Here is a 26,692-nt window from a genome sequence, read left to right on the forward strand (position 1 = left end):
ATGTTCATACTATAACGCTATTTTTGCGTCATAGATGACAGAACTTTGCTGATAATATTATCTTCTTCAAGTCCCCTTCTCTTGATACAGTGAAGAAGGCATGCTACAGATAATGATTTGGTTACCAAACATGCATTTCACATTAGACAAGATAGTTTTTATGAAAGCAGTTCTATAGGCACTTCTAGAATAAAAATCTCCTGAGTCTTAAAGACTTAAGAAGGGAAAGATAATTTATAATATCGTCACACTTATCTAGCAGGGTACAATTTCTGCCATAAAAGAAGCTCTGGCTTCTGACTCGCTCGCTGCAAGAACCCCCATGCACAAGCCCAAGTTTTACTGCATTAGTCTATGGTCAGACCCTCCCATCTCAAAACATTCTGTACCTCCACAAATAGGATGCAGAAACTTCCCTACAATCCTTTTGTTATGGATCTTGAAAACATGATTGACCATCAGTCCTGCACTGACCTTAAGACCAGACATGTCAATGTTTTGCCAGGAGGTGCAATTGTGGGGGGAGGATGCTTTGCAATTATTTATACGTGGGTCAGGAATTCCCAAGCTTTAAGTAGTAGCCTTGATACTGGAAGGGTTTAGTCAATATTATGATTTCTCTTGCAGGCCCTCAAATCTTAAGGAAGGCAGCGGCATTGTATTGGCAATGACTGCTAAATTGGTCTTGAACTGTCCTAGTGTCTCTGCTATATTTAATGGTAGGGTCAAGGACATATCCTTACTAATACAGTACATTCCCTTTCACTGTTAAAGTTTTTAAAGTAATTTTATGAAATACAGAGCAAATAAAAATAAAAGTAAATACACATTTATTCGAGTTTTAATTACACCTATAAAGAAAAATAAACTTAGCAAAAATAAATTGAAAAACAAATATAACTTTTTGCCAAATAACTATAAAATTGTGTGTGTGTCCCTGGTTTTTAAAAATGTGAGTTGGTTACCTATTTAATTTGGGGGGAACACATACAGATAGTTAATATGTTTAATATTTATAATAAATAGATAATTATTTTTTAAATTGCCACTGTTTTACATTTTAAATAGCATTCATTTAACACTCAATCTCTGATTTGATTTCAAAGTAATCCAGACTTTATTTTAAAAAAGAGCCAATTAGTAATTGTTTGGATCTTTATGAAAAATATCTGTGTCCCAGCCTGCTATCCTGCTCCCACCCATCAGTAGAGATGAGTAAGCTCTTTAAAACAGCACCTTCTCTAATTCCATATAGTACCCAGTACAATTTCTGACCACAGTATGTTTTTAATAAATAAATAAAACCAACTGACTAAAAAGAATAAGAGTGAGTAGTGACAGTCCTTGAAATATATATTAAAATCCCAATGGAAATATTTAATGTCCATTGGAATTTTCTTCCTGATAGGCTACTAAAACTAGTGTGACTGAGATGGAAAGAACGATGATATTTAAAGTGATGATTGTAGCTCTTTACTTAAGTAAGCATGGACTTCCATTCCACAGTAGAAAAGAATTTAACAATATGTAGCTGAATACCATTCAATTTCTCAATGCTGCTTCCTCACTACCAGTTGTCTTTAGATTCAGCTATTTTAAGTCAAATGCTCTTAGGAATCTATCCTAAATATAAGGGCTATGTTTATCTTTGGTCTAAAGTATTTCATGTATATTGTTCCAAATAGTGATTCTGTGAGATATTAATAATAGAGGTTTCACAAAATAAACTCACTCCACGATCGATATGCAGAATGCTACGTCAAAAAAAAAAAGTTGAACAGGTTTTTTTCCTCCCATCTTCTTCAGGACTTCTCCAATTGTTTATATGTTAACATATATGTCAAATCTCACAGAGGAAGATTTCACATCAGTAGTCCGTGTTTCCCAACCTTATTGATTACAGGATCCCTTTAACTGTAGAATAATGTTTACAGAAGAGATACTGAACTTTTTTTTTTTTTTTTTTTTGTGGTACGCGGGCCTCTCACTGTTGGGGCCTCTCCCGTTGTGGAGCACAGGCTCCGGACGAGCAGGCTCAGCGGCCATGGCTCACGGGCCCAGCCGCTCTGCGGCATGTGGGATCTTCCCGGACCGGGGCACGAACCAGCGTCCCCTGCATCGGCAGGCGGACTCTCAACCACTGCACCACCAGGGAAGCCCTGAACTATTTTTGAACGAATATTTTAAATTCACTTAGGTAAAGTTTGGGATATAGTAAGTTGTCTGTTGAAACTTTACTTCAGTAAATTTTGTGGACAATTTACAATTTATTAATTGTCATTTCTACAGTAATTTATAAAGTATGATAATCTTAAATACTTCATTCCTAAACATTAAAAACAAAATCTTAGATGAACTTAAATTGCTTTTTCTTATTTTATCATTTCTGTAACAAATCATATTCAAGTTGACCTGGAAATATCAATATCTTACCACATTCTTCACACTGGCAAGGTTCCTTCCCTACTTGACTAAATAAAATTGATCATAGTCTTTAAGTCTACAAAACTATGAGTTCCAAAACTAAGACATCTTTAATTATTTAAAAAATACAAAAACCTCTTTAAACAGTACACATTTATACTGTACACATAAAGCTAATAATACTTGATAATAATTACTGGATAAAAGTTTAAGTATTTACTTTCTATCTCACTCTAGTCTGTATTTCCAAGACTCTCAAAGAGTTATTAATAAGAATCTCACCTATAAACATTTTACTATTTATGATGAACTAGAAATAACCAATGGCAACTATTTTAAATTTAAATTCAGGAAGAACAAATTTCTTTTTCAGTTTTCCATTCTTAAAACGTGTAAGAAAGCAGGAATTTTTCTTTTTAAAGTACCATGTACTCTGAATTCCAGTTTGTGATACTGTCCATTGTACATCACTAAAAATATCAGCAAAACAAAGTTGAAAACTACTTTCCATACCTGCCTAAATTTTGCACGGGCCTCTTTTTCTTTCATTCTTCCATGGGCAACTAAGTAATCAAATACTTCACCTGAATCAGAAAGGTAAAGCAGGCAGTAAAATATACATAGATTTTTCAGTTAACAATATATGCAATGTCAAGTTTTTGCCTTGTTTTTAAAGAAGCTTTTGGCCCACACTTTTCTGATAGTTCTATATAAATCACAACTATTACATGAATAGGAAAAAAGGAAAAAATACATGTAAAATTGAATATGGGTAGAGGCTTATGATTCAACAAAACTCTTTTAATAAAAAGTCATAAAAAACATAAGAGAACTTACTTTCTGCTTTCAAGTATTATGTAAAAATACAGTCAACTCTTTATTATCCATCCTAATAAAGGGAAGCCACAGCATGGGCAATCAAAAATTACATTTGGCTTTGTATTTGGGGCCTACATTTCAAATAAAATAACAGAAGTCATATTATGTCGGCTCACTCTCTTAAAGTCCACTAGTCATAGAGACTTGGTCAAATTCCATCTCTCTACCTCCATCCACACTGATTTCTTTCTTTTCCTTCCTACACTGATTACACTCATTCTCACAGTACTCGTTTCATCTGCATTGGTATTTAACTACTTATTATACAGAATGAAATCATCCTTGTGTGCATCTCCTATTACCCCAGGTGAGCTGCAAACTCCTTGAATGCTGTCATCATACCCATACTTTACCTGTATCCCCATCCGCATGACAGAACACAAAGTGGATAGACAATACATATTTGTTGAAATAATTTAAAGATACTAGAAACCGTAAAAATGTTCTAATAGATCTTTTACTTTACATGTCTGTGTTTTTTTCATTTTTCTCCAATCAATAATAATAATAAACCAACTAATATTTAGTTACATTATCAAAAATAAAATATCTCAGTGTAAGGGATAAAATTTTTATATCCTTATAATTTGTACCACATAGATATATACATGTATATTAAAAACTCATAAAGTGGCTTAAAGAGCTCTTGTAAAGTACAGCAAAGTGCTTAAAAACTCAGGTTTTAGAATCAGACCAATTTTAATATGAATCCTTATTTAGCCCTAAGTAGCTACTGGGAGACATTAGGAAGATTTCTTAACTTCGTTTAGACCCTGTTTCTCCCTATTACCTATTTCACATGGGTGTTGTGAGGATTAAATGAAATAATGCACGTGCTTATTAGCACAGTGAGACTGGCATATAGTAAGCACTCAATAAATTATATATTTGTATCTAGGTATACAGATATATTACATATACATATATGCAGTATCAATCCTAGGACATAAGTAAAATGTTAAAAATCAAATATGTAACGATGTATGTCAGATGAAACTAATAAATCTACAATGTTAGCATATTATATCAAGCATACTTAAATGATTAAATGGGATGATGAAAACAGAGAAATGAACAGATGCTCTAGTTGACCCATCATAGCAGTTAATTCTAGATATGTGAGTTTAGGCGGGGAAAGATATACGGCAGGAGTTCAAAAATTTGGACTACTCTTAAGTTCTGCCTGGAACGCTCACACCCCCCGGATGTTTACGTGATTCAGTCCTTTACTGATTATATATTATTTGTTTATGATTTGCTTCCCCAACTAGAACGTAATCTTTTTGAGGGCAGGGACCTTGTCTTTGCTCACCCATGTGTTCCTAGCACCTAGAATACCACTTAGTACACAGTAAACATTTAATAAATGTCTGCATGAGCAAAAGAAGGTATAAACACACTATTCCAAAGTAGTCCTGACGCCTACTTTTAATAGGCTCCTTTGAACGAAACATGGTTCAAAATCATAAAGGAGTTCCCTGCCCTTCTAATCACTGAAGATCTTTCGCCCCATTAGTGAACCAGGATCAATAGATGTACTTCTGGCAAAGAGGCAGTTGTCTGACTCAACCTTGTTCATGCTAGGATTCTCGTGTGCATGTCAGATTCAATCCTAAAATATCTAGAAATTTCAGAGGAAAAATATTAAGCGTTTTATTCTCTAGAGTCACCTTGCCATTTATAGATTAAAAAGGCAAGAGGATGATTCTAGATTTACTGCTACAGAACCAAGATGGTTTGTTACAGGATCACTGACTGGCAAGACTCAAAGAACACCTAACCCTAGGATTCAGAAATGAATAAGGGGCCACTGGCTGAGCTCCAGTACACACCTCTCTACACGTGACTAGACCCTTCTGCCCCTCCCAATGCTACTGAAGGAGAGCAGTGAGGACCCTACGTGCTGTCTATTACTCGAGCCATTGCTCCCCTTCATCAGCACCAATAAAGAGTTGACTGCACTTACCATTAATCGTTAAAGCACATTAACACAGCCTTGTGGCGGACCTTCATAAAAAGAGAACAATGCCCACAGATCTTTAGCTGTCTATAATTTCTCATATCAAAACATGTTTAGCCCCACTCTCTAGACTTTAGATCGCTAAAAAAAAAAAAAGTCTAACTGGATAAACACTCAGGGTTTCAACAATGATGAACTGATACACAGATCTAACTACAGGATAGAAAAGTAGAGAAAGTTTCATTATGTGGTATTTGTAGGTTCATTAATTTTATTATAGATTAACATTTTATGCAAATTTGCATGGCTGTATTAATATTTCTTAAAATCCTATAATAATAAAAAACATTAATGATGTAGGTTTCCAGGTTAAGTAAAAAACCTACAATGAAATATCTTCATGACGAAAAAAAGCTATGCAAAAAACTAAACCTTTTAAAACTGTCAATCTACATAAAAAACTGAAAAAGCAATTAAAATCCGTTCAATATTTGTAGTAAAATTTTTTAGAAATCTGAAAGGGTATAAAAATACATAGCCTAGATGCTATAGACTAAAATAAATCATCTTCATTCTCGTTACAGAAAATCTGAATCATCACAAAAATCTATACACTTTATTAGCTAAAAGAACTCAAAACTAAATTCGACACTAAGTTTTTCAATTGCTTAGCGAAAAAAGGTGATTAGCCAAAGTGGTTTAAATAATTTCTGCTGTCCTCTCTCTTCTTCAATTGCTTAAATTCTCTGAGCCCTTAAAACCTTCAAGTATCCTCATTTTACTTATTAAATGATTTAATTCCATAAATTTTAAACCTGTTTCTGAGAAGGTTAAGTTTTATGCCTAAAAGAACAGTGAATCTGAGCCAATATATCTCTCATTTGAGGGAAAGTATATGAAAATGATTTTCTATTATATATCAGTGTTTAAAAATCATTCCTATTTTGAACACTATATAGTCAGAATATATATTGGCTTGGCCAAAAAGTTCATTCGGGATTTTCATAACATCTTCCCAAAGAACCTGAATGAAATTTTGGCCAGCCCAATATTATATTCTACTAGAAATGTATCTTACTATTTCCCCATCAACTCAGTCTCCTAACTTATAAAATATATAAATACTTGTTTAAATTGAAACATTTTATGGATTTCTTGAAAATGTATGTATATGGAGAATCTGTCATATATGAACAATCAGTGAAATAAACATGTGACCTAGAACATGCTTTTACTCTAAACTTTATTAAATACATTCTGAATTTGAGATTTCCTGTTAATAGCCAAGAGCTTCTACTACTACTAATATTATTATATATTATATTATTTAGATAAGAATTGAAACATTCATAGATAACAATGCAAATTTAGAGTTTTGAAAAATGTCCCTAAGTAATTTTTAAATAAGCCAAAATCCTACTTTTAAATGTAGGATCAATAGGTCTTGAAACTAAACACTGAATTTTCCTTAAGATACCATTTAAAGGCATTTTATGAAACTACAGATTCATTAACATCAAAAAAGACATGAATGTTAAAGACTGGTATAAATAATTCTATATGTCTCATCAAAGATAACTTTTCATTCCCTTCCATCCTTACCTCCACTCGCGTATTCCATGACTAAATAGAGGGTCTTCTCTGTTTCAATAACTTCAAACAATTTTACTGAAAAAGAAAGTAGAGATATAACTCTGTGGTTGTGAGCACATATTGAATATGCTTTAAGGAACTTTAAGGTAACACTAAACTAAAGGAAAATTTGAGTATTTACTAAAAATTATTAATTACAATTTAAAGTTTAAAATTTTCTCAAGGGTTATTACGACTATGGAAGAAAACTATTTACTGTGAAGTGATTTGGAACCAACTGCTGGGTCCAAAGAGAGTTAAATTTCTGGGATTAAAAAAATAATTCCTTTTCTAATTAGAATAAGGTAATAAAAAAAGAAAATCTTAAAGTCAAAATAATAAAATTTTAATTAAAGCTTAAAAAGACACTATTATTATAATGAGCCTATCAAAAAAATGTTAAATAATCTTTGGTACAGAAACAAAAAATTTTATAATTATGTGATATTTTAAGTTTCTGCTTAAAAAAATACTAAATTATGAGACTTATGTATTGACAAATAGTTGAAATTATACACCACAAGTAACTGCATGAGTGTCTCTAATAAACATAAGATTTTTTAATGTGCAAGAAACACATGATTCAAAAATAAACAGATTAAAAGAAGAATTGCTTTTTACTTCTTACAATCCAATGATTTTGTATAATATATGTAATCAATAAACTTATTTGTAAATATGGGGGAAAAACAGAACTTACGGAAGTAAATTCACTAAAACTGAAATCAACTCTATTTTCTCTAAAATTCAAACTAGTTATTTTGCTTATAAACTATGATCAAGCCCAAGTGCCTATTATCAAAATATCTGGAATTATTTTTTATAAATACCTAAATGGCATGCAATCTCTATTTAGAGAGATTTAGTAAGGAGATACAAAAATCATTTATACGCTTTAACTCCAAGTCATATATATTATTTTAGTGACAAGCAGAAGACAGCAAGGTAGTAGAAAACTACAATTTGTAGCCTTCAGTTAACTTCTTTATAATCTATTTTTACCCAAAGTATCACTTTCTGAGGTTATCATTTTTCCTCATTTTATATAAAACATCCTTAAAATTGTATCCTTTCAAATAGCCTCAAATTAAGGAAAATACTTTATCGTTAATTGTATACATAAATTTCATACCTATGTTAGGGTGATTCAATATCTTCATTATTCGTACTTCCCGAAACAACTGTTAAAACAACCAAACAATTTTGTTAAAAAAGAACACTCAAGCTGAGAACCAATCAAAACATCTATTTGAAGACATTTATCTGCTTATAAGACACTACAGGATTCTGGTCAAATAAGAGATTTACTTCACAGTCCCAACTCTAATTTTGCTGAGACTTGGTTCCCAGGACAATTTTAACTAATGAACTCAAATGGTTCTGTGTGTGTGTGTGTGTTTGTGTATGTGAATATACCATATACAGTAAAACAAACATTTATTTCAATACTCATTACTAGGAATAAAAGAAAAACACTGTGGGAATGAAACTAAATGATCATTCACATGATTTTTATCAAAAAAAAACCTTCCTTGGGGTTTGGGGGGCCTGACTCTTTAATCACCTCTACTGGTTGATCAGACTATAAGCAATTATGAATAAAGCTGTACAAACCATGTGTAAGTTTCTGTGTGGACATAAGTTTTCAATTCACTTGGGTAAATACCAAGGAGCATGATTGCTGGATGGTATAGTAGAGTATGTTTAGTTTTATAAGAAACCACCAAACTACCTTGCAAAGTGGCTGTACCATTTTGTATTCCCACCAGCAATGAGAGTTCCTGTTGTTCCACATCCCTGTCAGCACTTGGTGTTGTCGGTGTTTTGGATTTTCACCATTCTAACAGGTGTGTAGTGGTATCTGTTTTTGTTTTTTTTTTAATTTATTTATTTTTGGCTGTGTTGGGTCTTCGTTTCTGTGCGAGGGCTTTCTCTAGTTGTGACAAGCGGGGGCCACTCTTCATCGCGGTGCGCAGGCCTCTCACTATCGCAGCCTCTCTTGTTGCGGAGCACAGGCTCCAGACGCGCAGGCTCAGTAGTTGTGGCTCACGGGCCTAGTTGCTCCGCGGCATGTGGGATCTTCCCAGACCAGGGCTCGAACCCGTGTCCCCTGCATTAGCAGGCAGACTCTCAACCACTGCGCCACCAGGGAAGCCCCTATCTGTTGTTTTAATTTGCAACTCCTAATAATGTATGGTGTTGATCACCTTTTTATATGCTTATCTGCCATCTATATACTTTCTCTGATGAGACCTCTGTTCAGATCATTTGACTATTTCTAAATCAGTTATTCGTTTTCCAAACTCTTTCCAAACCTCAACAATACCAGATGCCAGTGGACAGCAGTAAGCATGGAATACTCATCAAATACCACGTAGATTCTAGTTAGCGATGTCAGAGAATATGTCCTTCCCATGAGCAGCCCTGGAGGCCCCGGGCAGAGGGAGCCGGAAGTCACATACCCTCACTTCCTCCTCAGGGGTCTCAGAGGGGTAAGGGCCTTGGTGTGAGCTGGGTGGCCTCAGGTCAGCAGAGGGGAGTGTGGAATCTTACTCCTGTGAATATTCAGAGGGAGGATTGAGGGGACCTCCTATACCAAGACAGAGGGGATGCCACCAATACCCGACGTTTCTCACGATTGGCAGCAGGGGCAGAGCTCTGTGGGGTCTCCTGTATTCCTGGTGGGTAGTCCCCTCAGAATGCACTCAGGGTTTTTATCTTGGTTTCTGACACCACCTGGGTCTCCTCACTCTGCTTACCTGACAACCCCCCTAAAAATAAGGCCCTCACTTCCCTGAGAAAACCAAAGAGGAAGTAAGGGGGCACCGCATCAGCTGACCTCTGCCCACGGATTCCTTGGGCTGACAGCAGAGGTAGACTCTGTAGTTTAGATTTTCAGAGAATCTGTACTTCTGGTTTCAACTTTTTTTTCCTTATTATGGCACATTAGCAGATAAAATTCACACATAATATGAGCACATAAAACTTATATAACTCACAAATCTGATGATCCTAGGTTCTACTATAAGCAGAATTTTTTTCTCCAGAAAAACAAGTCATATATTATGCCTGCCTCTTATTTTTCCATGGCTTTCATAAACCCATTTTATAAGCACTGAGTAATAAAACAGTCCATTTAAACATTTAAAATATTTTATAAGAAATATACCTATTTGTAACTAAAGTAATTTTTTAAAATGTTAAACTTTATTGTTTAAAAATATTGACTTTTTTTTCCTGAATCTCCACTCTGCACCCCAGGAATGTATTATAAAAAATAAATACAGATAGTCCCTATTTTGGCTTTGCTGTCCTATATAGATTTTAAAGTTATTGGACCTATTATTAATATGAGTAGCATTATTGTAAGTTTCATTTGCATTCATTAGTATTATCACTATTATGTATTTCTTTTTAAAAAATTTATTAAAGTATAGCTGATTTACAATGCTGTGTTAATTTCTGCTGTACAGCAAAGTGATAGTTATACATATACACACATTATTTTTCATATTCTTTTCCATTATGGTTTATCACAGGATGTTGAATATAGTTCCCTGTGCTATACAGTAGGACCTTTTTGTTTATCCATTCTATAAATAATAATTTGCATCTGCTGATCCTAAACTCCCACTCCATCCCTCCCCACACCTGCCATCCCCCTTGGCATCCATATTCTGTTCTCTATGCCTGTGAGTCGGTTTCTGTTTCGTAGATAAGTTCCCTTATGCCATATTTTTAGATTCCACATATAGGTGATATCATATGGCATTTGTCTTTCTCTTTCTGACTTACTTCACTTAAGTATGATAATCTCTAGGTCCATCCACGTTGCTGCAAATGGCGTTATTTCATTCCTTTTTATGGCTAAGTAGTAGTATTACGTATTTCTAATAGAAAAGTCCCCAATAACAATCTTGTTCTCCTATACTTACATGTAAATGAACTACCTCTGTTTTCTTCATTGAGTGTTACTTTCTTATTAAAATTGTATTTATCTGTTAAGTTGTTAGATGTGACTACACAGTCACAATTCACAAGCACTACAGTACAGAAGCCTTTGTAACTGGCCTCCATGAAACCAACTGTCACTCGGCATTGCCTCTGCAAAACCTGCCACACTTGTGCACCCTCGATGCTCACTGTTCGAGGTGCTTCCTGTGCCCCGACACTTCCGCGGTTAAGCAGCATGCTTACCAAAGGTTATTTAGATTTCAGACATGTCTGTCAGTTGCAGTTGTTACTGCAAATAGATCATTCAACTAATGTATTAGTTTTCTATTGCTAAGTAACAAATTACCACGCCCCAGCAACTTCTAACAACACACATTTATTATCTCACTGCTTCTGTGTGTCAGTATTCACTGTGCACTGTGGTCACGGCTTAACTGGGTCCTCTGCTGGGGGGTCTCACAAGGCTGCCACCAAGGCGCTGTCCAGGCTGCACTCTCACCTAGAGGCTCGACCAGGGAAGAACCTACTTTCAAGCTGACCCAGGCTGTGGGCAGAATTCATTTCCTTACAGCCCTAGGGCTGAGGACCCTGGTTTCTTGCTGGCTCTCCTGGAGGCTGCCCTGACCTCTCAGAGACTGCTCACAGGTCTTGCCAAGTAAGCTTCTCCAACACAGCAGTTTAGTTTATCGAGCCAGCAAGGATAATCTCTAGAGAAAGTTGGCTAGCAGGACAGTCTTATATTAACATAATGTGATCGTGAGAGTGAACTCTCATCACCTTTTCCTAATTCTACTGGTTAGAAACCAGGCACAGATCCTGCTCACACTCAAAGGGAAGTGATCATACAAAGGTGTGAACACCAGAAAGCAGGGATCACTGGGGTTGCCTTAAGGTCTGTCCAACAAGATTAAATTTACATAAACCAGTGAAGGACAAGTACGCTGTTTAACAAAACAAACCAAATTGAATACTTTCTAAATACTAGATAAGAGCTGTTAAAGAGATTGCTGTCCTGTTAGGTGTGGGCAAGGAGACTGTAAAAGATTAAAAGAAAATCTAGGATTCTGCTCTCAGATCACTTCCCGGGAGTCTTTAAATTCTCCGTTAATTAAAATAAGAAACCAATTAGAAATAGCAGCAAACATGGGTTTATGAGTATGACTTGTACAAGATAAACAAAGCCAATCAGTAGACCCAAACTTAAAAGAGAAAAAAAATAAATAAATAAAGCTTTGCACCTAAATGAAAGGACTGGTTGATGAATGTATATTTATGTACTCAATTTAAATGTTAAATGCTTATATAATTTTTAATAATTCCTCACTCTAACCTACTTTTTCGATTACCAGTCCTTACGGCCCCATGGAAGAGGGCTTCTGCCTTACTTTGTAACTGGCATAGGAACCTCCAGGAAGTGTGGCCCATTAAGCTGTAGCATGAGTATGCCACATTGGCTCCTTCATTCTATCTTCTTTCTCTTCTGTCTCAAGAAAGAACATCAAATTGCAACAGAGTGAGAACAAAATTGTCACATAGGTAATCTTGAATTTACTCTTGTTAATTTTTATGACGTTATCGGCCAGTTCAGTAGTTTATTCTTAGAAGCAAACTGGTTGAGACATATCTGATCACTAATTAAAACATACTGGCAGCTCCATGTTTGAGAATAAGTAATCTAAAGGAACGGACAGCTACACATCCTTCAGGCATTCCCCTATAACACTGTCTTTTGTTTCTTTACTTGATTGAGTGGTACGGAATTCGTGAATTTAGTCTTTGACTGGAGGAGTCTAGAACGTAGCTCTTTCGTTCTATGGAGAACCGAGATGAGCTGGGGAACAGTGTTAAAATTGTCCTGTGAAGAGTGGGGCACTTAACAAAAACCGTACCTGAACAGAAGGCCGCTCCACTTCCACCTGGAGATGAAGCCAGGGAAATACCACCCCATTCTCATCAGAAAGGACTTTCTTATTCCAGTTAACACAATAATATACAGTCATCGGGTTCCTACATCTCAATGTCTTGAATACATTGTTCTATCCATAGTTTCCTCTCCTTCAGCATTTAAAAAAAATTTTTTTATTGAGATATAGTTGATTTACAATGTTGTATTAGTTTCAGGTGTACAGCAAAGTGATTCAGTTATACGCACACACACACATATATATACACATCTATTCTTTTTCAGATTCTTTTCCATTATAGGTTATTACAAGATATTGAGTATGGTTCCCTGTGCTCTACAGCAGGTCCTGGTTGGTTATCTATTTTATCCCTCAGTAGATTTTGACAAGGAGTGAGAAAAAACTATAAAAACAAGCAACGGCATGAATGTGTGTATAAGCTGAGTGTGTGCTGGCTAAAAGTGACAAGCAGTTGTGGAAAGAGGAAGAGTGGTTGCCGATGGAAGAAGTGGTGAGGGGGTTTTAAGTGGTATATTGATTCGGGACAATGAAATGCCAGAATTCTGCCCCGTCAATCACCCTTACTCCCAAGGAAACACTTGAACTGTCAGCCAGGTTTGTCATTAACGTTCTAAATCTAGAAAATCGGGGCCAACTGAATAGTACTAGCACGTGGATTCAGTAAAGCGCTATGATGTTTCTTCCTCCTCCTGACTCCCCATAACTTCTTCCTAAACTCTAATGTTCTAGTTGGTTGTACAGAGGAAAGAGACTGGACTAATGTCAAAGTCTTCTGCACTAGCCCGCTGAGTCAAAGGGAGCAGAAGAGGGAGAGACAGTGAGCTCCTTATACATATTTGGTCTTTTCACCCAGAAGAGACCTTTACCAGCAAGGATGCCAACCTTATCTGTGCTTACTCTTCCTTAGGAGAGGGGGAAAGAGGTGAGGGGGAAAGGAGAGCTGAACATTTAGATCAAGATAAGAAGTTTACCCTGAGATGGAGAGTTGTTGTAAAAAAAAAAAAAAAAAAAAAAAGTCAATTATTGTATGCATTGTACATCCAGACACAAGTAAGGAAAACAGAAGTTTGTGAACATATTAAATAGGCCCACACTACTATCTTAGTTCCTGATTCTAATTTTTAGTCCTATTTTTCCTTTCTCCTTTTTATATTTATTTATTTATTTATTCATTTATTTATTTTGGGGCTGTGTTGCGTCTTCGTTTCTGTGCGAGGGCTTTCTCTAGCTGTGGCAAGCGGGGGCCACTCTTCACCACAGTGTGCGGGCCTCTTACTATCGGGGCCTCTCTTGTTGCGGAGCACAGGCTCAGTAGTTGTGGCTCACGGGCCCAGTTGCTCTGCAGCATGTGGGATCTTCCCAGAACAGGGCTCAAACCCGTGTCCCCTGCATTAGCAGGCAGATTCCCAACCACTGCGCCACCAGGGAAGCCCTCCTTTCTCATTTTTAAACTTGACATCATGATGTTCCTAGCATATCCAAATTTAGCAGGAGGGCTCTGAATTCACTAATGCCTTTCAAACTACTGTTTCAATTTTGCTGTCAGCTGAAAATTAAGGCCATAGTTTGCTAAGATTGTTGAATTAAAGAAGTTAAGTGTGGAGAGAAGGCTTGAGATGGGTCTTCTATGACTAAATGGCAGGGACTTCACTGTTTGGACTTTGTGACAGCTGTTCTAGTTGTTCAGAGGCCTCTATTGTTTTCTCCTCGGTTCTTGGCTTTGTTCTAGATAACTGAAGTTAGTGAACAATCCTCAATTCTGTGGACAGGTATTTACTTTCCAGTTCAGTCCTTCCTGGTTAGAGCTTAGGGTCAGGATTAGGCAAACTCCATTAGTGTTAATCAATACATATTTGCCTTATTTCTTCTCTCAACTACTCTGTTCCTTCCTACCTCTTCCATTCCTTCTGCCTACTATTACCCTTTTTTGATGGTGGAAAACTCTGTTCTATTTAGAAGCAGTCAAGTGGACATGGCTTAGACAATCCCCATTCTATTTACTCTCAAAGCAGCACAGTCAGGGGCCGAACACCTATCATCCTCTCTCTACCAGCCCTGCTCACCATGCTGCCCTTGGACTCATCAGTGTCACAGGACTTCTTCACTACTTCCTTGATCTTGAGGCAGATGGGGAACAACTCTGTGGCCACGGGGAGCTTGACAAAGGCTGTGGTCAAGCTTGTTCCCCCCAGGACAGCTCTTCCAGGCTGTCATCAAAGTCATAGTAGACTGAGCTCATAAAAAGAGGGTGACGTTTGTTTGTGTCTTTTAACACAACCTTTTTTGGCCTTTCAAGTACTTTGCTCTGATTTGGGTTTGAGGAGGGGCAGAAGGCCTTCTTTACCTTCACCGTAAACTGTAAAAATTCGACCTATATCTTCAACAGCAGTTTACTAGCCTATTAATGTGGAGTGTGGGTGCTGTGCTGTACCCTGCAGGTGACGTTCAGCTCCAAGAGACAGTGAGGACCTTGTCTAGACTTTGTCTCGGAGACGCCAGTCATGGAGCTATACTAACAGAATCTTATAGATTAAACTCTCAGCTTTTCAATTTCTGGGATTACCATTTCACTCCTCCTTTACTTGAGACATCGTATTGGGACACCAAAATATTTTATAAAGTTATTGCTAGTACCAGTATAACAACTTAGGCTAATTTCTTAAGTTCTTCCCATGAAACAGTAGTTCAGAAAAAGAAATCTGAACATAATTAAATTTATATATAGTGATGATTTCTACCTAAAAAAATGATTGTTTAGTATTACTTCCAAACTTGACAACTTATAGTCAGTTATTCATTGCAAAATAATAGGCTGTGCCACTTTGCCAAAATTTGTCTTCGTATATGAATTGTAAGATTCTTATTTCTTATGAACTGGTACCAAGTTTATAGTACTAGAGTCTTTCCCAAGGCCTTGTACAACTCTGGGCTCAAGTTGGTGCTAAGTAAATAAAATTGTTTGAGATACCAAATCAAATAATTTCAGAGAGAAGATACTAAACATAAAATAGATTAAATTTGAAAAGATGTCCAATCTCACTATAAAGAAATCATGGAAATTAAAACAAGATGCCATTTTGCTTCTATAAGGTTGGCAAAAATTAATAAATCTGATAATATAAAGTGCTGACAAGAATGTGAAGCAAAAGTAAATCGCATACAATGTTAGCAGAAGTAGAAATTGATGCAGCCACTTTGAAGAGCAATTTGACACTATTTAATACAGTTGAGGATATGCATGCCCTTCAACCTTATTCTACTTGGAGAGATATACTCTTCTATACATCTTCACAAAAAGATATACATAATAAGAATCATTGCAGCATTGTCTGTAACAGCAAAACCAAAAAGCTAACTGGAAAAAAAAGAAACACTAAAACAACAGGAACAATCTAAATATAAACTAACAGAAATGAACTAAGTGTAGTAGATGTCTATTAATAAGAAAATGGGTAAACTGTGGCTTATTTGTACAACGGCATATAATAATAGTGAAAATAAATGAACTAGACTATATAGACTAACATGACTAAAACTGTAAGACAATGCTAAATGAAAAAAGCAAGTTGCAGAAGAATAGAAAGTTTAAAAATAAATAATACATAGTATTTCATGTACAGATACACATGTGAAATTAAAAAAAAAATGGGAATAAGACCAAATTCAGAATAGTAGTTATTTCTAGGTAGAAAAATACAGGAATAGAACCAAGAAATGGCACACAGGACTTCAACTGCATCTCTTGTAAAAAAAAAAAGATTAGAAATGAAACCTTTTAGTCCAATAAATAAATATCATGAGAAAGCAAGTTTTTAAAATGGGAAAGATGTTTTGAAGTCTCCATCCAAAAATTAAAAATAGACTAGTGTACTGTATCAACAAACTGAACTTAGAAAAAACAGGAGTATGACTCAAAATAACTAAATGCAAATATGATTTTTAAAACAGCCAGACAGTTAGTCTAAAATTCATAGGTGATTTAAAGATTTCTAGCTTCCTCCATTTCCAAGAGAAAATTCTTCCATATTTATTTCAGAAAATATTATATACTTTCTTGAGAATACAGAAATAGATGTACGCTTTACAGCCAAAAAAGACCAAGCAATTAAAACAGGTCTTCAGAGTCAGAGCCAGAATACAAGAATCCAAAGCAAAACGCAGGGACTTCCCTGGCAATCCGAGGTTAAGAATCCGTGCTTCCACTTCAGGGGACACAGGTTCGATCCCTGGTAGGGGAACTAAGATCCTGCATGCCACGTGATGCGGTCAAATAAAAAAAAAAAAAAGCAAAATCCAAACAGTACTACTCAAACCAAAACAAATAAAAACTAAAGTGATTGGTTATAAATAATTCTTGGTTATGAGTGCTTAATTTTAAGAAGGGCAGGGGAATTTAACACTGTTGTTGAGACAGGAAGCTTTCCCTGAAGAAATGACTCTAAGGCTGAAATGTGAGAAATGAGTAAGAATTAAGTGAAGAGGGAGTGATAAAGGATTATGCATAGGGTGGGGTGAAAAGCTGCAAAGCCCTGGTAGCTAGAATAAAGAGTAGGAATAGGAGCAGATGAAAGAAAGTCAGTGAAGTTGGAGGAGTAGGGGATGAGGAGAGCAGGGAGAAGCTGGGGAGAGCTGGTGGACCATGGGGTAGAGGAACAAAGTAGGGCCTGTACACCATGTTAATGAAATTGATTTCTAGACTACAAAAAACAGGGAAAGCCAACTAAAAGCTTAAATAGAAGGATAACATAATCAGACATATTCTGCATCCTTGATGACTTTTTAAACTCTGTGTGTGTGCACCCGTGTGTGTGTGCGTGTGCACCCGTGTGTGTGTGCGTGTGTGCGCGCACACACGCAGGGATGCAAAGTGCAGAAAGACAGGTTATAAGGCTACTGGGGTAGTCCAAGGGAGAGATAATAGTAGTGCTGCCTAGAGGATCATGACGGAAAAAGACAAAAGCAAACATTCTCAAAAGATATGTAAGAAATAAAATCAGCACAACTCAAGGTCAGACTAGATGGTGAGAAGGAAGGAAAGGGAGGGGTCAAGGATAACTCTGAGGTTTCTGACTTGCACAACTTGGGGACAGTGTCATTCACTGAGAGAGGACACTGGAAGGGCACTAGGTGGGCAATGTACCAAGCAGGTGGGGTGGAGATCATGAGTTCAGTTTTGGACATAATAAGCTTGGGTTATCTTGGAGGGATTACAAGCAAACGTAGGGGAGGTCTGAGTTGAAGATATAAATTTGTGAGTTTGCCTACCGGTGGTAATTTAAACCAGAGTTACCTTTGAGACAGCCTAGGAAGAGAATACAGAAAGAGAAGTCCTAGGACCGTGTCTTGAGAAACTCCAACACTGAGTGGCCCACAAAAAGGACAATGAGTCCACTTAAAGGAAACAGAAAAGGAGGAGCCAAAAACACAGAGGAAAACATAAGGAGAAATATAATCTTTCAATAAATACTTGTTAGATTAAGAATTAATTAATGAACGCATGTACTGGGCTCCACGACATGTAGCTTGAACCACAAGACAGTTTCCATTTCTAGTTTTACTTTTTTTTTTTTACTTTTTATTTCTATTAAATTTTAAAAAATCCTAAGTCACAATCATTGATTGGGGGAAGGAACAAAGCATTGGGTGATGTGTCAGAGACGTTCAGATTAATAACTGGATCCAACCTTACAAAAGCATTTCTCCAAGAAGACTATGCCCAGCTCTCAGACAAATTCTAGGCTGCTGATCTAATCACACTAAAAGGTTAGAAGATTGGAAATTTCAAGTTGAGGGGTAATAACAATCGGTTCTTAATATACTCTTTGGATATGCTTGCGTTGGAAGCATAAGTCATTGAACCCTTTGTCCAATAACTAATGAGGGCGAAAACAGGGTTTAGAAAAGTCAGATTTTTGGTCAGTGAACTGCTTGAAATACAGTTTGGTCTTTCCAGAAAATCTGGTTATCTTATCTTCAACATTTAAACAGTTGATATTTTAGCTAGACATTAACATTATTGATATCACCTTTTAAAAGAAACTTGTTTGAACAACTTCTCCCTCAAATCCATTGTATTTCAGTGTGAAAGATATACTTCCCACCAATTCTTCCCACTGTATGCTAAAGAAACATCTTTCAATAGCCAAGATTTTATGATAGTCCCTGTTTTCAGTATTCCTTTAAAACCGAATCAAGATCAGAGGTTATGTTACTGACCACAGATGTCATGGAGAATGAAGCAATGAGTGACTGGGCGTTAGGTATGATCTTATTTATTCACACAGCAGAATCATTCCTTGCACTATATATATTAAAAAATTCAGTAATGATTCAAAGACAACTTCTGCAGTCTACAACCCAGCTCACTAAATGCTAACCCTTCTCTTTTCACTTAGGTTTTCACTGATCCACAAAAGAATTGGTCAAGACTTTTCCTTCAAATGATCCAGACACATAAAAAGAACTGTATGGAAGAAGTACTCAGCACATGTAAGTGGTTTTGTGCAGCTACAAAGTGAAATATGCTATCAAGCACGCATATGTGAGAGTAACTGGTACTTCAACCTATGTCCAACAGAGAGATCTGTTAAGGGATATTGCCAAGAAGCTCCTGCTTTCTCCTTGGTCAAAAATATTTCTCAATAATTATACGATTTCTTTTACAAGTTTGGTTTCTTGATAATTTGCTAAAAGAAATGTAATTTTGAATTGCTTCAATGGTTCTGTCCTCTGCTCTACCTTTAGTGACCAAATTCATCAACATGTTAAAGATTATTTTGCAGATGTTCTGGAAAACTTAACTAGCTTACCAGAGAGGTCTCTGGGCTTTATCTGCAAACTCACTAAAGTATAAATGGCTTAGGTCACCATTTGACAACGTTTTACACGACAGGTAACACACTAGACACTAGCAGTAAATGGATCATTCACTTAAGCCTAATTTCCAGATGTCGGTTACTGAAATTTTTTTACACTTGTCCTGCTTATGCAAAATCACTGTCACAAGGATTTTCATTCTTTATAACTGGGATGCATGCAGCACTCCTCTTTATTATTTAATGAGTTGTAGTAGTCTTGTTTCTGTTTTCATTACAGGTTTTACTATTCAGCAGATCACTTCTGAACCACCACGCTATTTTTGTGAATTTGAAATACAATGCAACACAGTAAAACAATAGAAAATGCAAATTAACAAGCAATACACAGAAGACAGATAAACTGCACCCTGGTGACTGCGATCTGAGACAAGCTAACACAAACTCTGTCATCTGTGTATAAACTAATGTGTCCAAGTTTCAAACTTGGTGGAATTTCAGAGGAAACGATAACTAATCTTACATTTCAAGTATGTGAACTAGGAATAAAACTGCTTCATCATTCTGCTTTTCCTCCAACAGTAACAGGTTGCTTAAAAGATCCCCAGGAATCACGAGTATAGTTCATAGACCCTAGCCTAAAAAACCACTAATATATGAGGTGGGAGTCATGCTCCAAAGAGGAAGAAGGAAATACAGCACGTATATCAAATAGCTCTTAAACTATGAAAACTTATTAAACTGGATTCCATTAATTTAAAATATGTAATACAAATAATAGGAGCATATTACGTAAAGAATGTTGAAGCCAAAGATGCTTAACAATTCCAAAGACCAAACTGTCTTTAAGAACTTTATATTTTAGAAGTTTGGAACAGTTGGGGTATCAAATTTAGATTACTTTTATCTACCATTGATGTTGACAAAGGAAATTAATATTTCCTATAAATATGTTATACACAAAAGAGAGTAAAGGAGGGGAAGAACCAGCTTAAATTCAGACCAAGTCCAGAACAAGATTTAACCGAACACTTTTGGGTTGAGATGAGATTAAAATGAATCCTTACTGTAAACGTATGTGCTGCCATTATCTGCCTTTTAACAAGCACACCTAAGACATGGAGAGCCATTTTGCTATTTTTTACCTATAGGACTTGACTGTCAATGCTAAGGAAAAAAAATTGATTACTTTTAATTCCGTTTTCTACATTTTCATTTTTTAGATATGACTGACTGGGAGATGCTCCCAGCATTCAATGCGTAAGGCCAAATGTTGAACGTTCTACAATGCACGAAAACTAAGCAAGCCTCGATCTGTTTTTTTCAAACCTTTCAACAAAAAGCGAATCTATGAACACAAATAAAAATTATTTTGAAAACAACAAATACACACAGTGTATTGGCTACATTTAGCAAATTTCAATCTTTCCTTTGCTTTTATTTTTACAGATTAAAGAAAACAAAATTGCCACCATTTTTTATATGCCTGTTTGGAAAAGCAACAATTTATCAGCAAGATTAACAGAATTTATAACAGAAATTACATCAACAAGTATATTTTTTATCTGAATGACAGTCCACCTTCATGTCTGCATGTCCACATGTTTCAATAAGCGTGACTTTGGTTCTACAACCTTCTCTGGTACCCCCTGGGAAAGACAGAGCGGAGGTCACATTACTGTGCCTCCAACGAGCACAACAGGCCTGGACTAGTTCTAAATGTCACTTAAAACCACTTAATTTACCAGAGTAACCCACAGATTAACCTAGGAAAAGTGACAAGGCTAGGTGGGCCATGGACTGGGCCACTGGGCTGGTATGCAGTCTGCATTGTAAAAGGATTCCCAGGAGAAGGGCAGGCAAAAATTTGCCCCACTGTGGCTCTAGTCCAGGAAAACACAGCATCTTTGGATAACTCGTCTGCCCAGGGAGGATGCCTTTTTATAACGCATACCACTAAATCATGATTTAGAAAGATGAAAGATGGGCGCTGGAAGTTTCTCCAAAAAAACATCCAATAAAGTATATTATCTCATACTCAGAGAGAAAAAAAATCCAGCAAATCTTTCATGTTCTCACAGATGAGAAATACTAATGCTATGAAAAATTATATTGGTTGTCAAATTTAAAAGGAATCTCAGTAAGTACAAAGACAGATCTCTAAGTAGAAATATATAAAATAAACTGAGTTATCTGGCACTGAGACAAGTGGAAAGCCTTGATATCACAGACCTAAATTTTTAATTTAATATTAAAATCACAGCAGGTGCAGTTAAACATACTATACTAAAATTTTCTTACAAAATTCTGTTTTAGAAATCCAGAGTTATTTACATCACACTTACATATGTGACCACGATCCCATTATATTCTAATAAAAATCATAATGTACTATATATATATTATATATAAGTATTATATAGTGAGCTATATACAAACATATATGACACAAATGTTAAAATATTTGCTTCATTTTTAAAGCACTAGTATGTGCATCTGAGAACATTTTCCCACATAAATAACTAATGAAGCAACATGAAACAGCTTTACCAGGTCAATCCCCATCCTAACTGCTTTTTTTGGTCCCTCTCCTGCTTTATATTTTCACCCTTTGAAGAAACGGTCGTATCTTTTATTGTAAGTTAGTTGAAAGACTAATTCTTGTGGAAGAAGGAACAAAAGCAAGTGAAGCAATAAAAGGAAACCCACCTATGGACAACAGTATCTCATGAGTTGATTTTTAACGAAGCAGAATCCTTACTACTTCAAAATATTTGATATGAAAAATTTTATTCTACTGAATTAAAGACATAAGTTCCTCTGATATGGTACATGCATTTGAGTAGCAGATATTTTTCAAACACTTGATAAACATTTTTTAAATATTATTAAATGTAAATATTATGTTTTATATCAAATCTTTTCTTCATATATTGATGAAATGTAGTATTGTACCTAACAGGAAGTTTAGAATAACTGAATTTACAGAGTATCATATATTAATTAATAAACTCGTATTCTAATTACTTACTATTAAAATAATTAAATACCTTTTGTAGACTGGTAGGATTTAGCTGAGTTTTGTCTATTATTTTCACAGCAACCTAAAAAAAGAGAATCATTAAAATATATTTGAGAATACATATCTTAATGAATAAAATTTATAAGGAAAACATCTTCTGTTTCATCCCTAACTAGATATAATTTAGCTGTATTTGGTGTTCACATAATTTGATGGTAAAGTTTTGATAATTAGGCAGCCTTAGAATATATTCTATTGACCCAAGTCTTTAACCTATTTGATTCTGAGTCAGTGAAATTACACCTTTGTTAAAGTCATTCCAGGTTTCCCCTTTTAAAGTAAAAGTCATCTGTATCTTCATCTTTTACTCATGATCTTGATAAGTTACAATTATCAGAGGGGAGAGGCTTATAAACTTTTAGTAATTTAAGTATTATGTGGGTAGAGAGATTGGACACCCTAACTTCCTTACAGCAAACTAACAGAACGGATTTAAATGTCCTCTAAGTCTCTGTCTAATACAGCCTGTGTCCCAACAGCTCCTGGGGTCAAAATGGACAGAGAGGATTCAATTTAACCATATGTGACAATAATATTATGTATAGAACAAAATGGAAACTTAACAAAAACATTTTATGACAGATTTTTCATAATGTCCTAACTGGATCCAGTAAACATTATATACTATAGAGTGTTAGATGTTTAACTATTTTTAGTCTTCATTATATGTTATTAAATATATTAATTATTATTTTAAAAACAAATTTTGCTATATAAATACATGTGATTTGAAACACATGGGATTTTAGAAACCCGATTCTCTTATTATCTGAGAAAAACATCTGTATAACACTTGCTCAATGTGGTTTCTAAATAGATAAAAATTAGTGGGTGACTTTCTACACATTTATACCTAATTTACCTCAAGCAGTAATTTAAAAAAAAATTTTATTGAGGTAACAGTGGTTTATAACACTATATAAGTTTCACACGTACAACCTCATTTTCTGCTCCTGTATTCACTGCAGCGTAAGCAGTAATTAAGAAGAAGTTATCCTAGCCCTGTTCACGGGGTCAGGGAAAAATCAGAAAATTTTACAGAAGCCGTATAATGAAAGACAGAAGTCTGAGAAGACCTCATCTGCAGCACATCTGATTTATGAGATGCTAATACATAAGGACAATTCTTCTGTGCCATGTATAGATAACTCTATCTACATACATTCCATTCACACATATCCCAGTGTTTACCACATTGCAACTGGTACTTATTCCCAGAATCAGCTGTAGGAAAGCTTTTGTAACTAGACTCTGCAGAGGTCTAAGTAAATATTAAAAGGAATCATGAAAACTTACCTCTCTACTAGTTAGAACATGTCTTGCCAATTTCACTTTGGCAAAATTTCCCTTCCCTATTGTTTTTTGTAAACGGTAATTTCCAATGTGAGGCTGTTCGTCTGTTGCTGACGTAATGGAGTTTCTACACCGAGGGATGTTCTGTCTGCTACTGGATTTGGTCGGCTGGATATGGGGTTCAGTATATCCATCCACAGATGTATGCTGAGAAAAAGGTTACAAGGTTTCACGGTTAATTAAGCTACATTATAAAAGGATAGTTTAAAAAACTACAAACAATTTTCATCAGTAATTCATCTCCAATGAAAATAGGTTGTACTACACGATTTTAAAACATTTTGAGCATTCTGTTCATAATTTCTACTTGACTTTAGTTCCCTTTGCCAGTGGGAATATAACCATTTAAAACGAAATGTTCTGCATAGCTTTAGGTATATGCTTTTGATTTAAAACAAATACAACTGGTTATTAGATAGCCAGGAGCCCCAAAGACCATTACTCCTGAAAGGGTGTTACCCCTGTGGGTTGAGAGGACAACAAAATCCAAGATTGCTTCATTAAAATGGCAGAACGTCTTCAATGCCAAGGCAAACAACCTCCTGAGTATGGCTCTGTTTCTCTAAACCAGCCCAAGTACTTGTCGGGTTCACTCTTTCATTTGCTGGGCATATAACTTGGCCAGCTGACCTAGCAGCTTCCCACTGTAGGTACACCTCTAATCAATTCCTGCCCAGTCCCCTCACCACCTCACCATGTCCAAGCAGGAGCTATCTACAGCCCGGCCTGAATCCATTACCTAACATCCACTGCATTCCTCTTCAGTGCCCTTCTCAAGGCAGAGATGTCACTTTGTCTCCTAGTCTCACGCTAGCCCGCAATCGCATTGAGTAGCTGACTCTGTTCCCCCTGCAGGCTCAGCACCTCAAGTCCCAGGTAAAGCTGCCTAAGGAATCCTGCTTCCCAAGCTCTGATTGTTCCTGCTCTTGTCTAGTTCTGTCTGCATTCGGACATAAATAAAATTTCTCGCTCTTTTTGTGAAAACATAGAATGTAACATCTTGATCTAACTGGCATCTTAACAATAGCTGAAGATGAGTAGAACAAATTAGCAAGAGAAGGGGATAATTTTTATTTGCAAAGTAACTAATTCAGACATACATTGTCCCACCTACACCACCAAAAGCTTGTCTAAAAAAATTCTGATCAGAAATTTCTTAAAAGCAACTTCGAAGACGACTCCATTTACGAACCTCACGCAAAGCATGACTCACGGTCGTTTCTCTACTTGTTATTACTTTCTGATTTTTTTAAAAACTCAGCTCAGGGTTAAAGGATTTTCTGTGTTTTACACACACTTGCAGCCTGCAGCCTCAGTCTGAGTTAGTGTCCTTCTGGTGTATTTCCACAGAAAACTGTACTTCCATGGATCTCAGCGTCCATTCCACTGCACTGTCATTACACATTCACTTCTTTGTCCCAGCCACCCTACCACAAGCAATCTGAGGGCAGGGACGTTTTCTTTTTACCTTTATATACTCACCACATTGCAGAGTGCCAGATACATAGGAAAGATTCAATAAATCAATAGTTCTCAAAGTATTGTCCCTGGACCACTACCATCAGCATCCTCTGGGAACATGCTACAAATGCAAATTCTCTGACCCTATTCCACACCGACTGAATAAGAAACTCTGGCAGTGGAATCCAGCAATCAGTGTTTGAACAAGTCCTCCAGGTGATTCTGATGCAGGCCAAAGTTTGAAAACTACTGCAGTAAATAATGCAAGAAGGTGGTAAATACAAAGTTATTCATTGGCTCTCAGAGACTTTCCTATTATCCGGGCATAAACAAGAGATTTTAACTATAATCAATTTCTAACAGTTAACAGATTGCTATAATATTTCCTACAAAAAAATACTTCTCTACCTGAACTTGTTCTGTAAGGACTGTGGATTTGTCTAACACTCAAAATTTAATCTCCTTCTCAACAAACTTTCTATGCCTTTTCATAAAGCAGAGTTGATTACCCCTCTCTTCTGTTGCTATCTTTATATCTAGTAAAAACTTCTGTTACTGAACTATCACACCACCTTTTAAGTCCTGTCCATGGTCTGTTTTCACTGTTAGACCTAAAGCTCCTTAAGCCCCAGAAGTTAATATGGTGTTAGGCACAAAAAAGACACTAAATACATACTAGCTAAGTTGAGGAAATTTAGGGTCCTTGTGCCCTGACACCTATACTCAGAATGACTTCTGAGGAATGATGATTCCTTGCTGTCCAGGTCTTTGATGCGTGTAACAGCAGGATGAGTTAAAATATTTGAGTTGTAACCCAGCTCCCAATGCTGGTTGCAGAGTATATCCTCAAATAAACCAAACTATGACAGACGGAATTATTAGCTCCAAATTTTTGCAACCTTTGCCAGGTAACTTTCCAATGTTCTCCCACTGAGGACAGGGTATGGTTCTCACTCTTTGGGTATCCAGTCATGTGATTTGCTTTGGCCAACAGAATGAGTTCAGAGTGGGGCTTCCCTGGTGGCGCAGTGGTTGAGGGTCCGCCTGCCGATGCAGGCGACACAGGTTCGTGCCCTGATCTGGAAAGATCCCACGTGCCGCGGAGCGGCTGGGCCCATGAGCCATGGCCGCTGAGCCTGCGTGTCCGGAGCCTGTGCTCCGCAACGCGAGAGGCCACAACAGTGAGAGGCCAGCGTACCGCAAAAAA

The 26,692-nt window shown here is 36.3% G+C and overlaps 1 protein-coding gene across 2 annotated transcripts in view; it reads right to left on the bottom strand.

Annotated features, from left to right (window-relative positions):
• Window positions 1–26,692, bottom strand: part of MARK1 (microtubule affinity regulating kinase 1) — a 140,932-nt gene that overhangs the window by 41,526 nt on the left and 72,714 nt on the right. For both annotated transcript variants that reach the window (XM_024750489.1, XM_024750490.1), the window contains exons 2-6: window positions 23,968–24,171; window positions 22,640–22,693; window positions 8,028–8,076; window positions 6,866–6,931; window positions 2,938–3,008 (exon numbers count right to left, since the gene is read on the bottom strand). In XM_024750489.1, the coding sequence (XP_024606257.1) occupies window positions 2,938–3,008; window positions 6,866–6,931; window positions 8,028–8,076; window positions 22,640–22,693; window positions 23,968–24,171 (444 nt within the window). The remainder of the gene's footprint in view (window positions 1–2,937; window positions 3,009–6,865; window positions 6,932–8,027; window positions 8,077–22,639; window positions 22,694–23,967; window positions 24,172–26,692) is intronic.

The sequence above is a fragment of the Neophocaena asiaeorientalis genome, unplaced genomic scaffold (assembly GCF_003031525.2).
Source record: "Neophocaena asiaeorientalis asiaeorientalis breed wild unplaced genomic scaffold, Neophocaena_asiaeorientalis_V1.1 scaffold430, whole genome shotgun sequence".
Classification (NCBI taxonomy): Eukaryota; Metazoa; Chordata; class Mammalia; order Artiodactyla; family Phocoenidae; genus Neophocaena; species Neophocaena asiaeorientalis.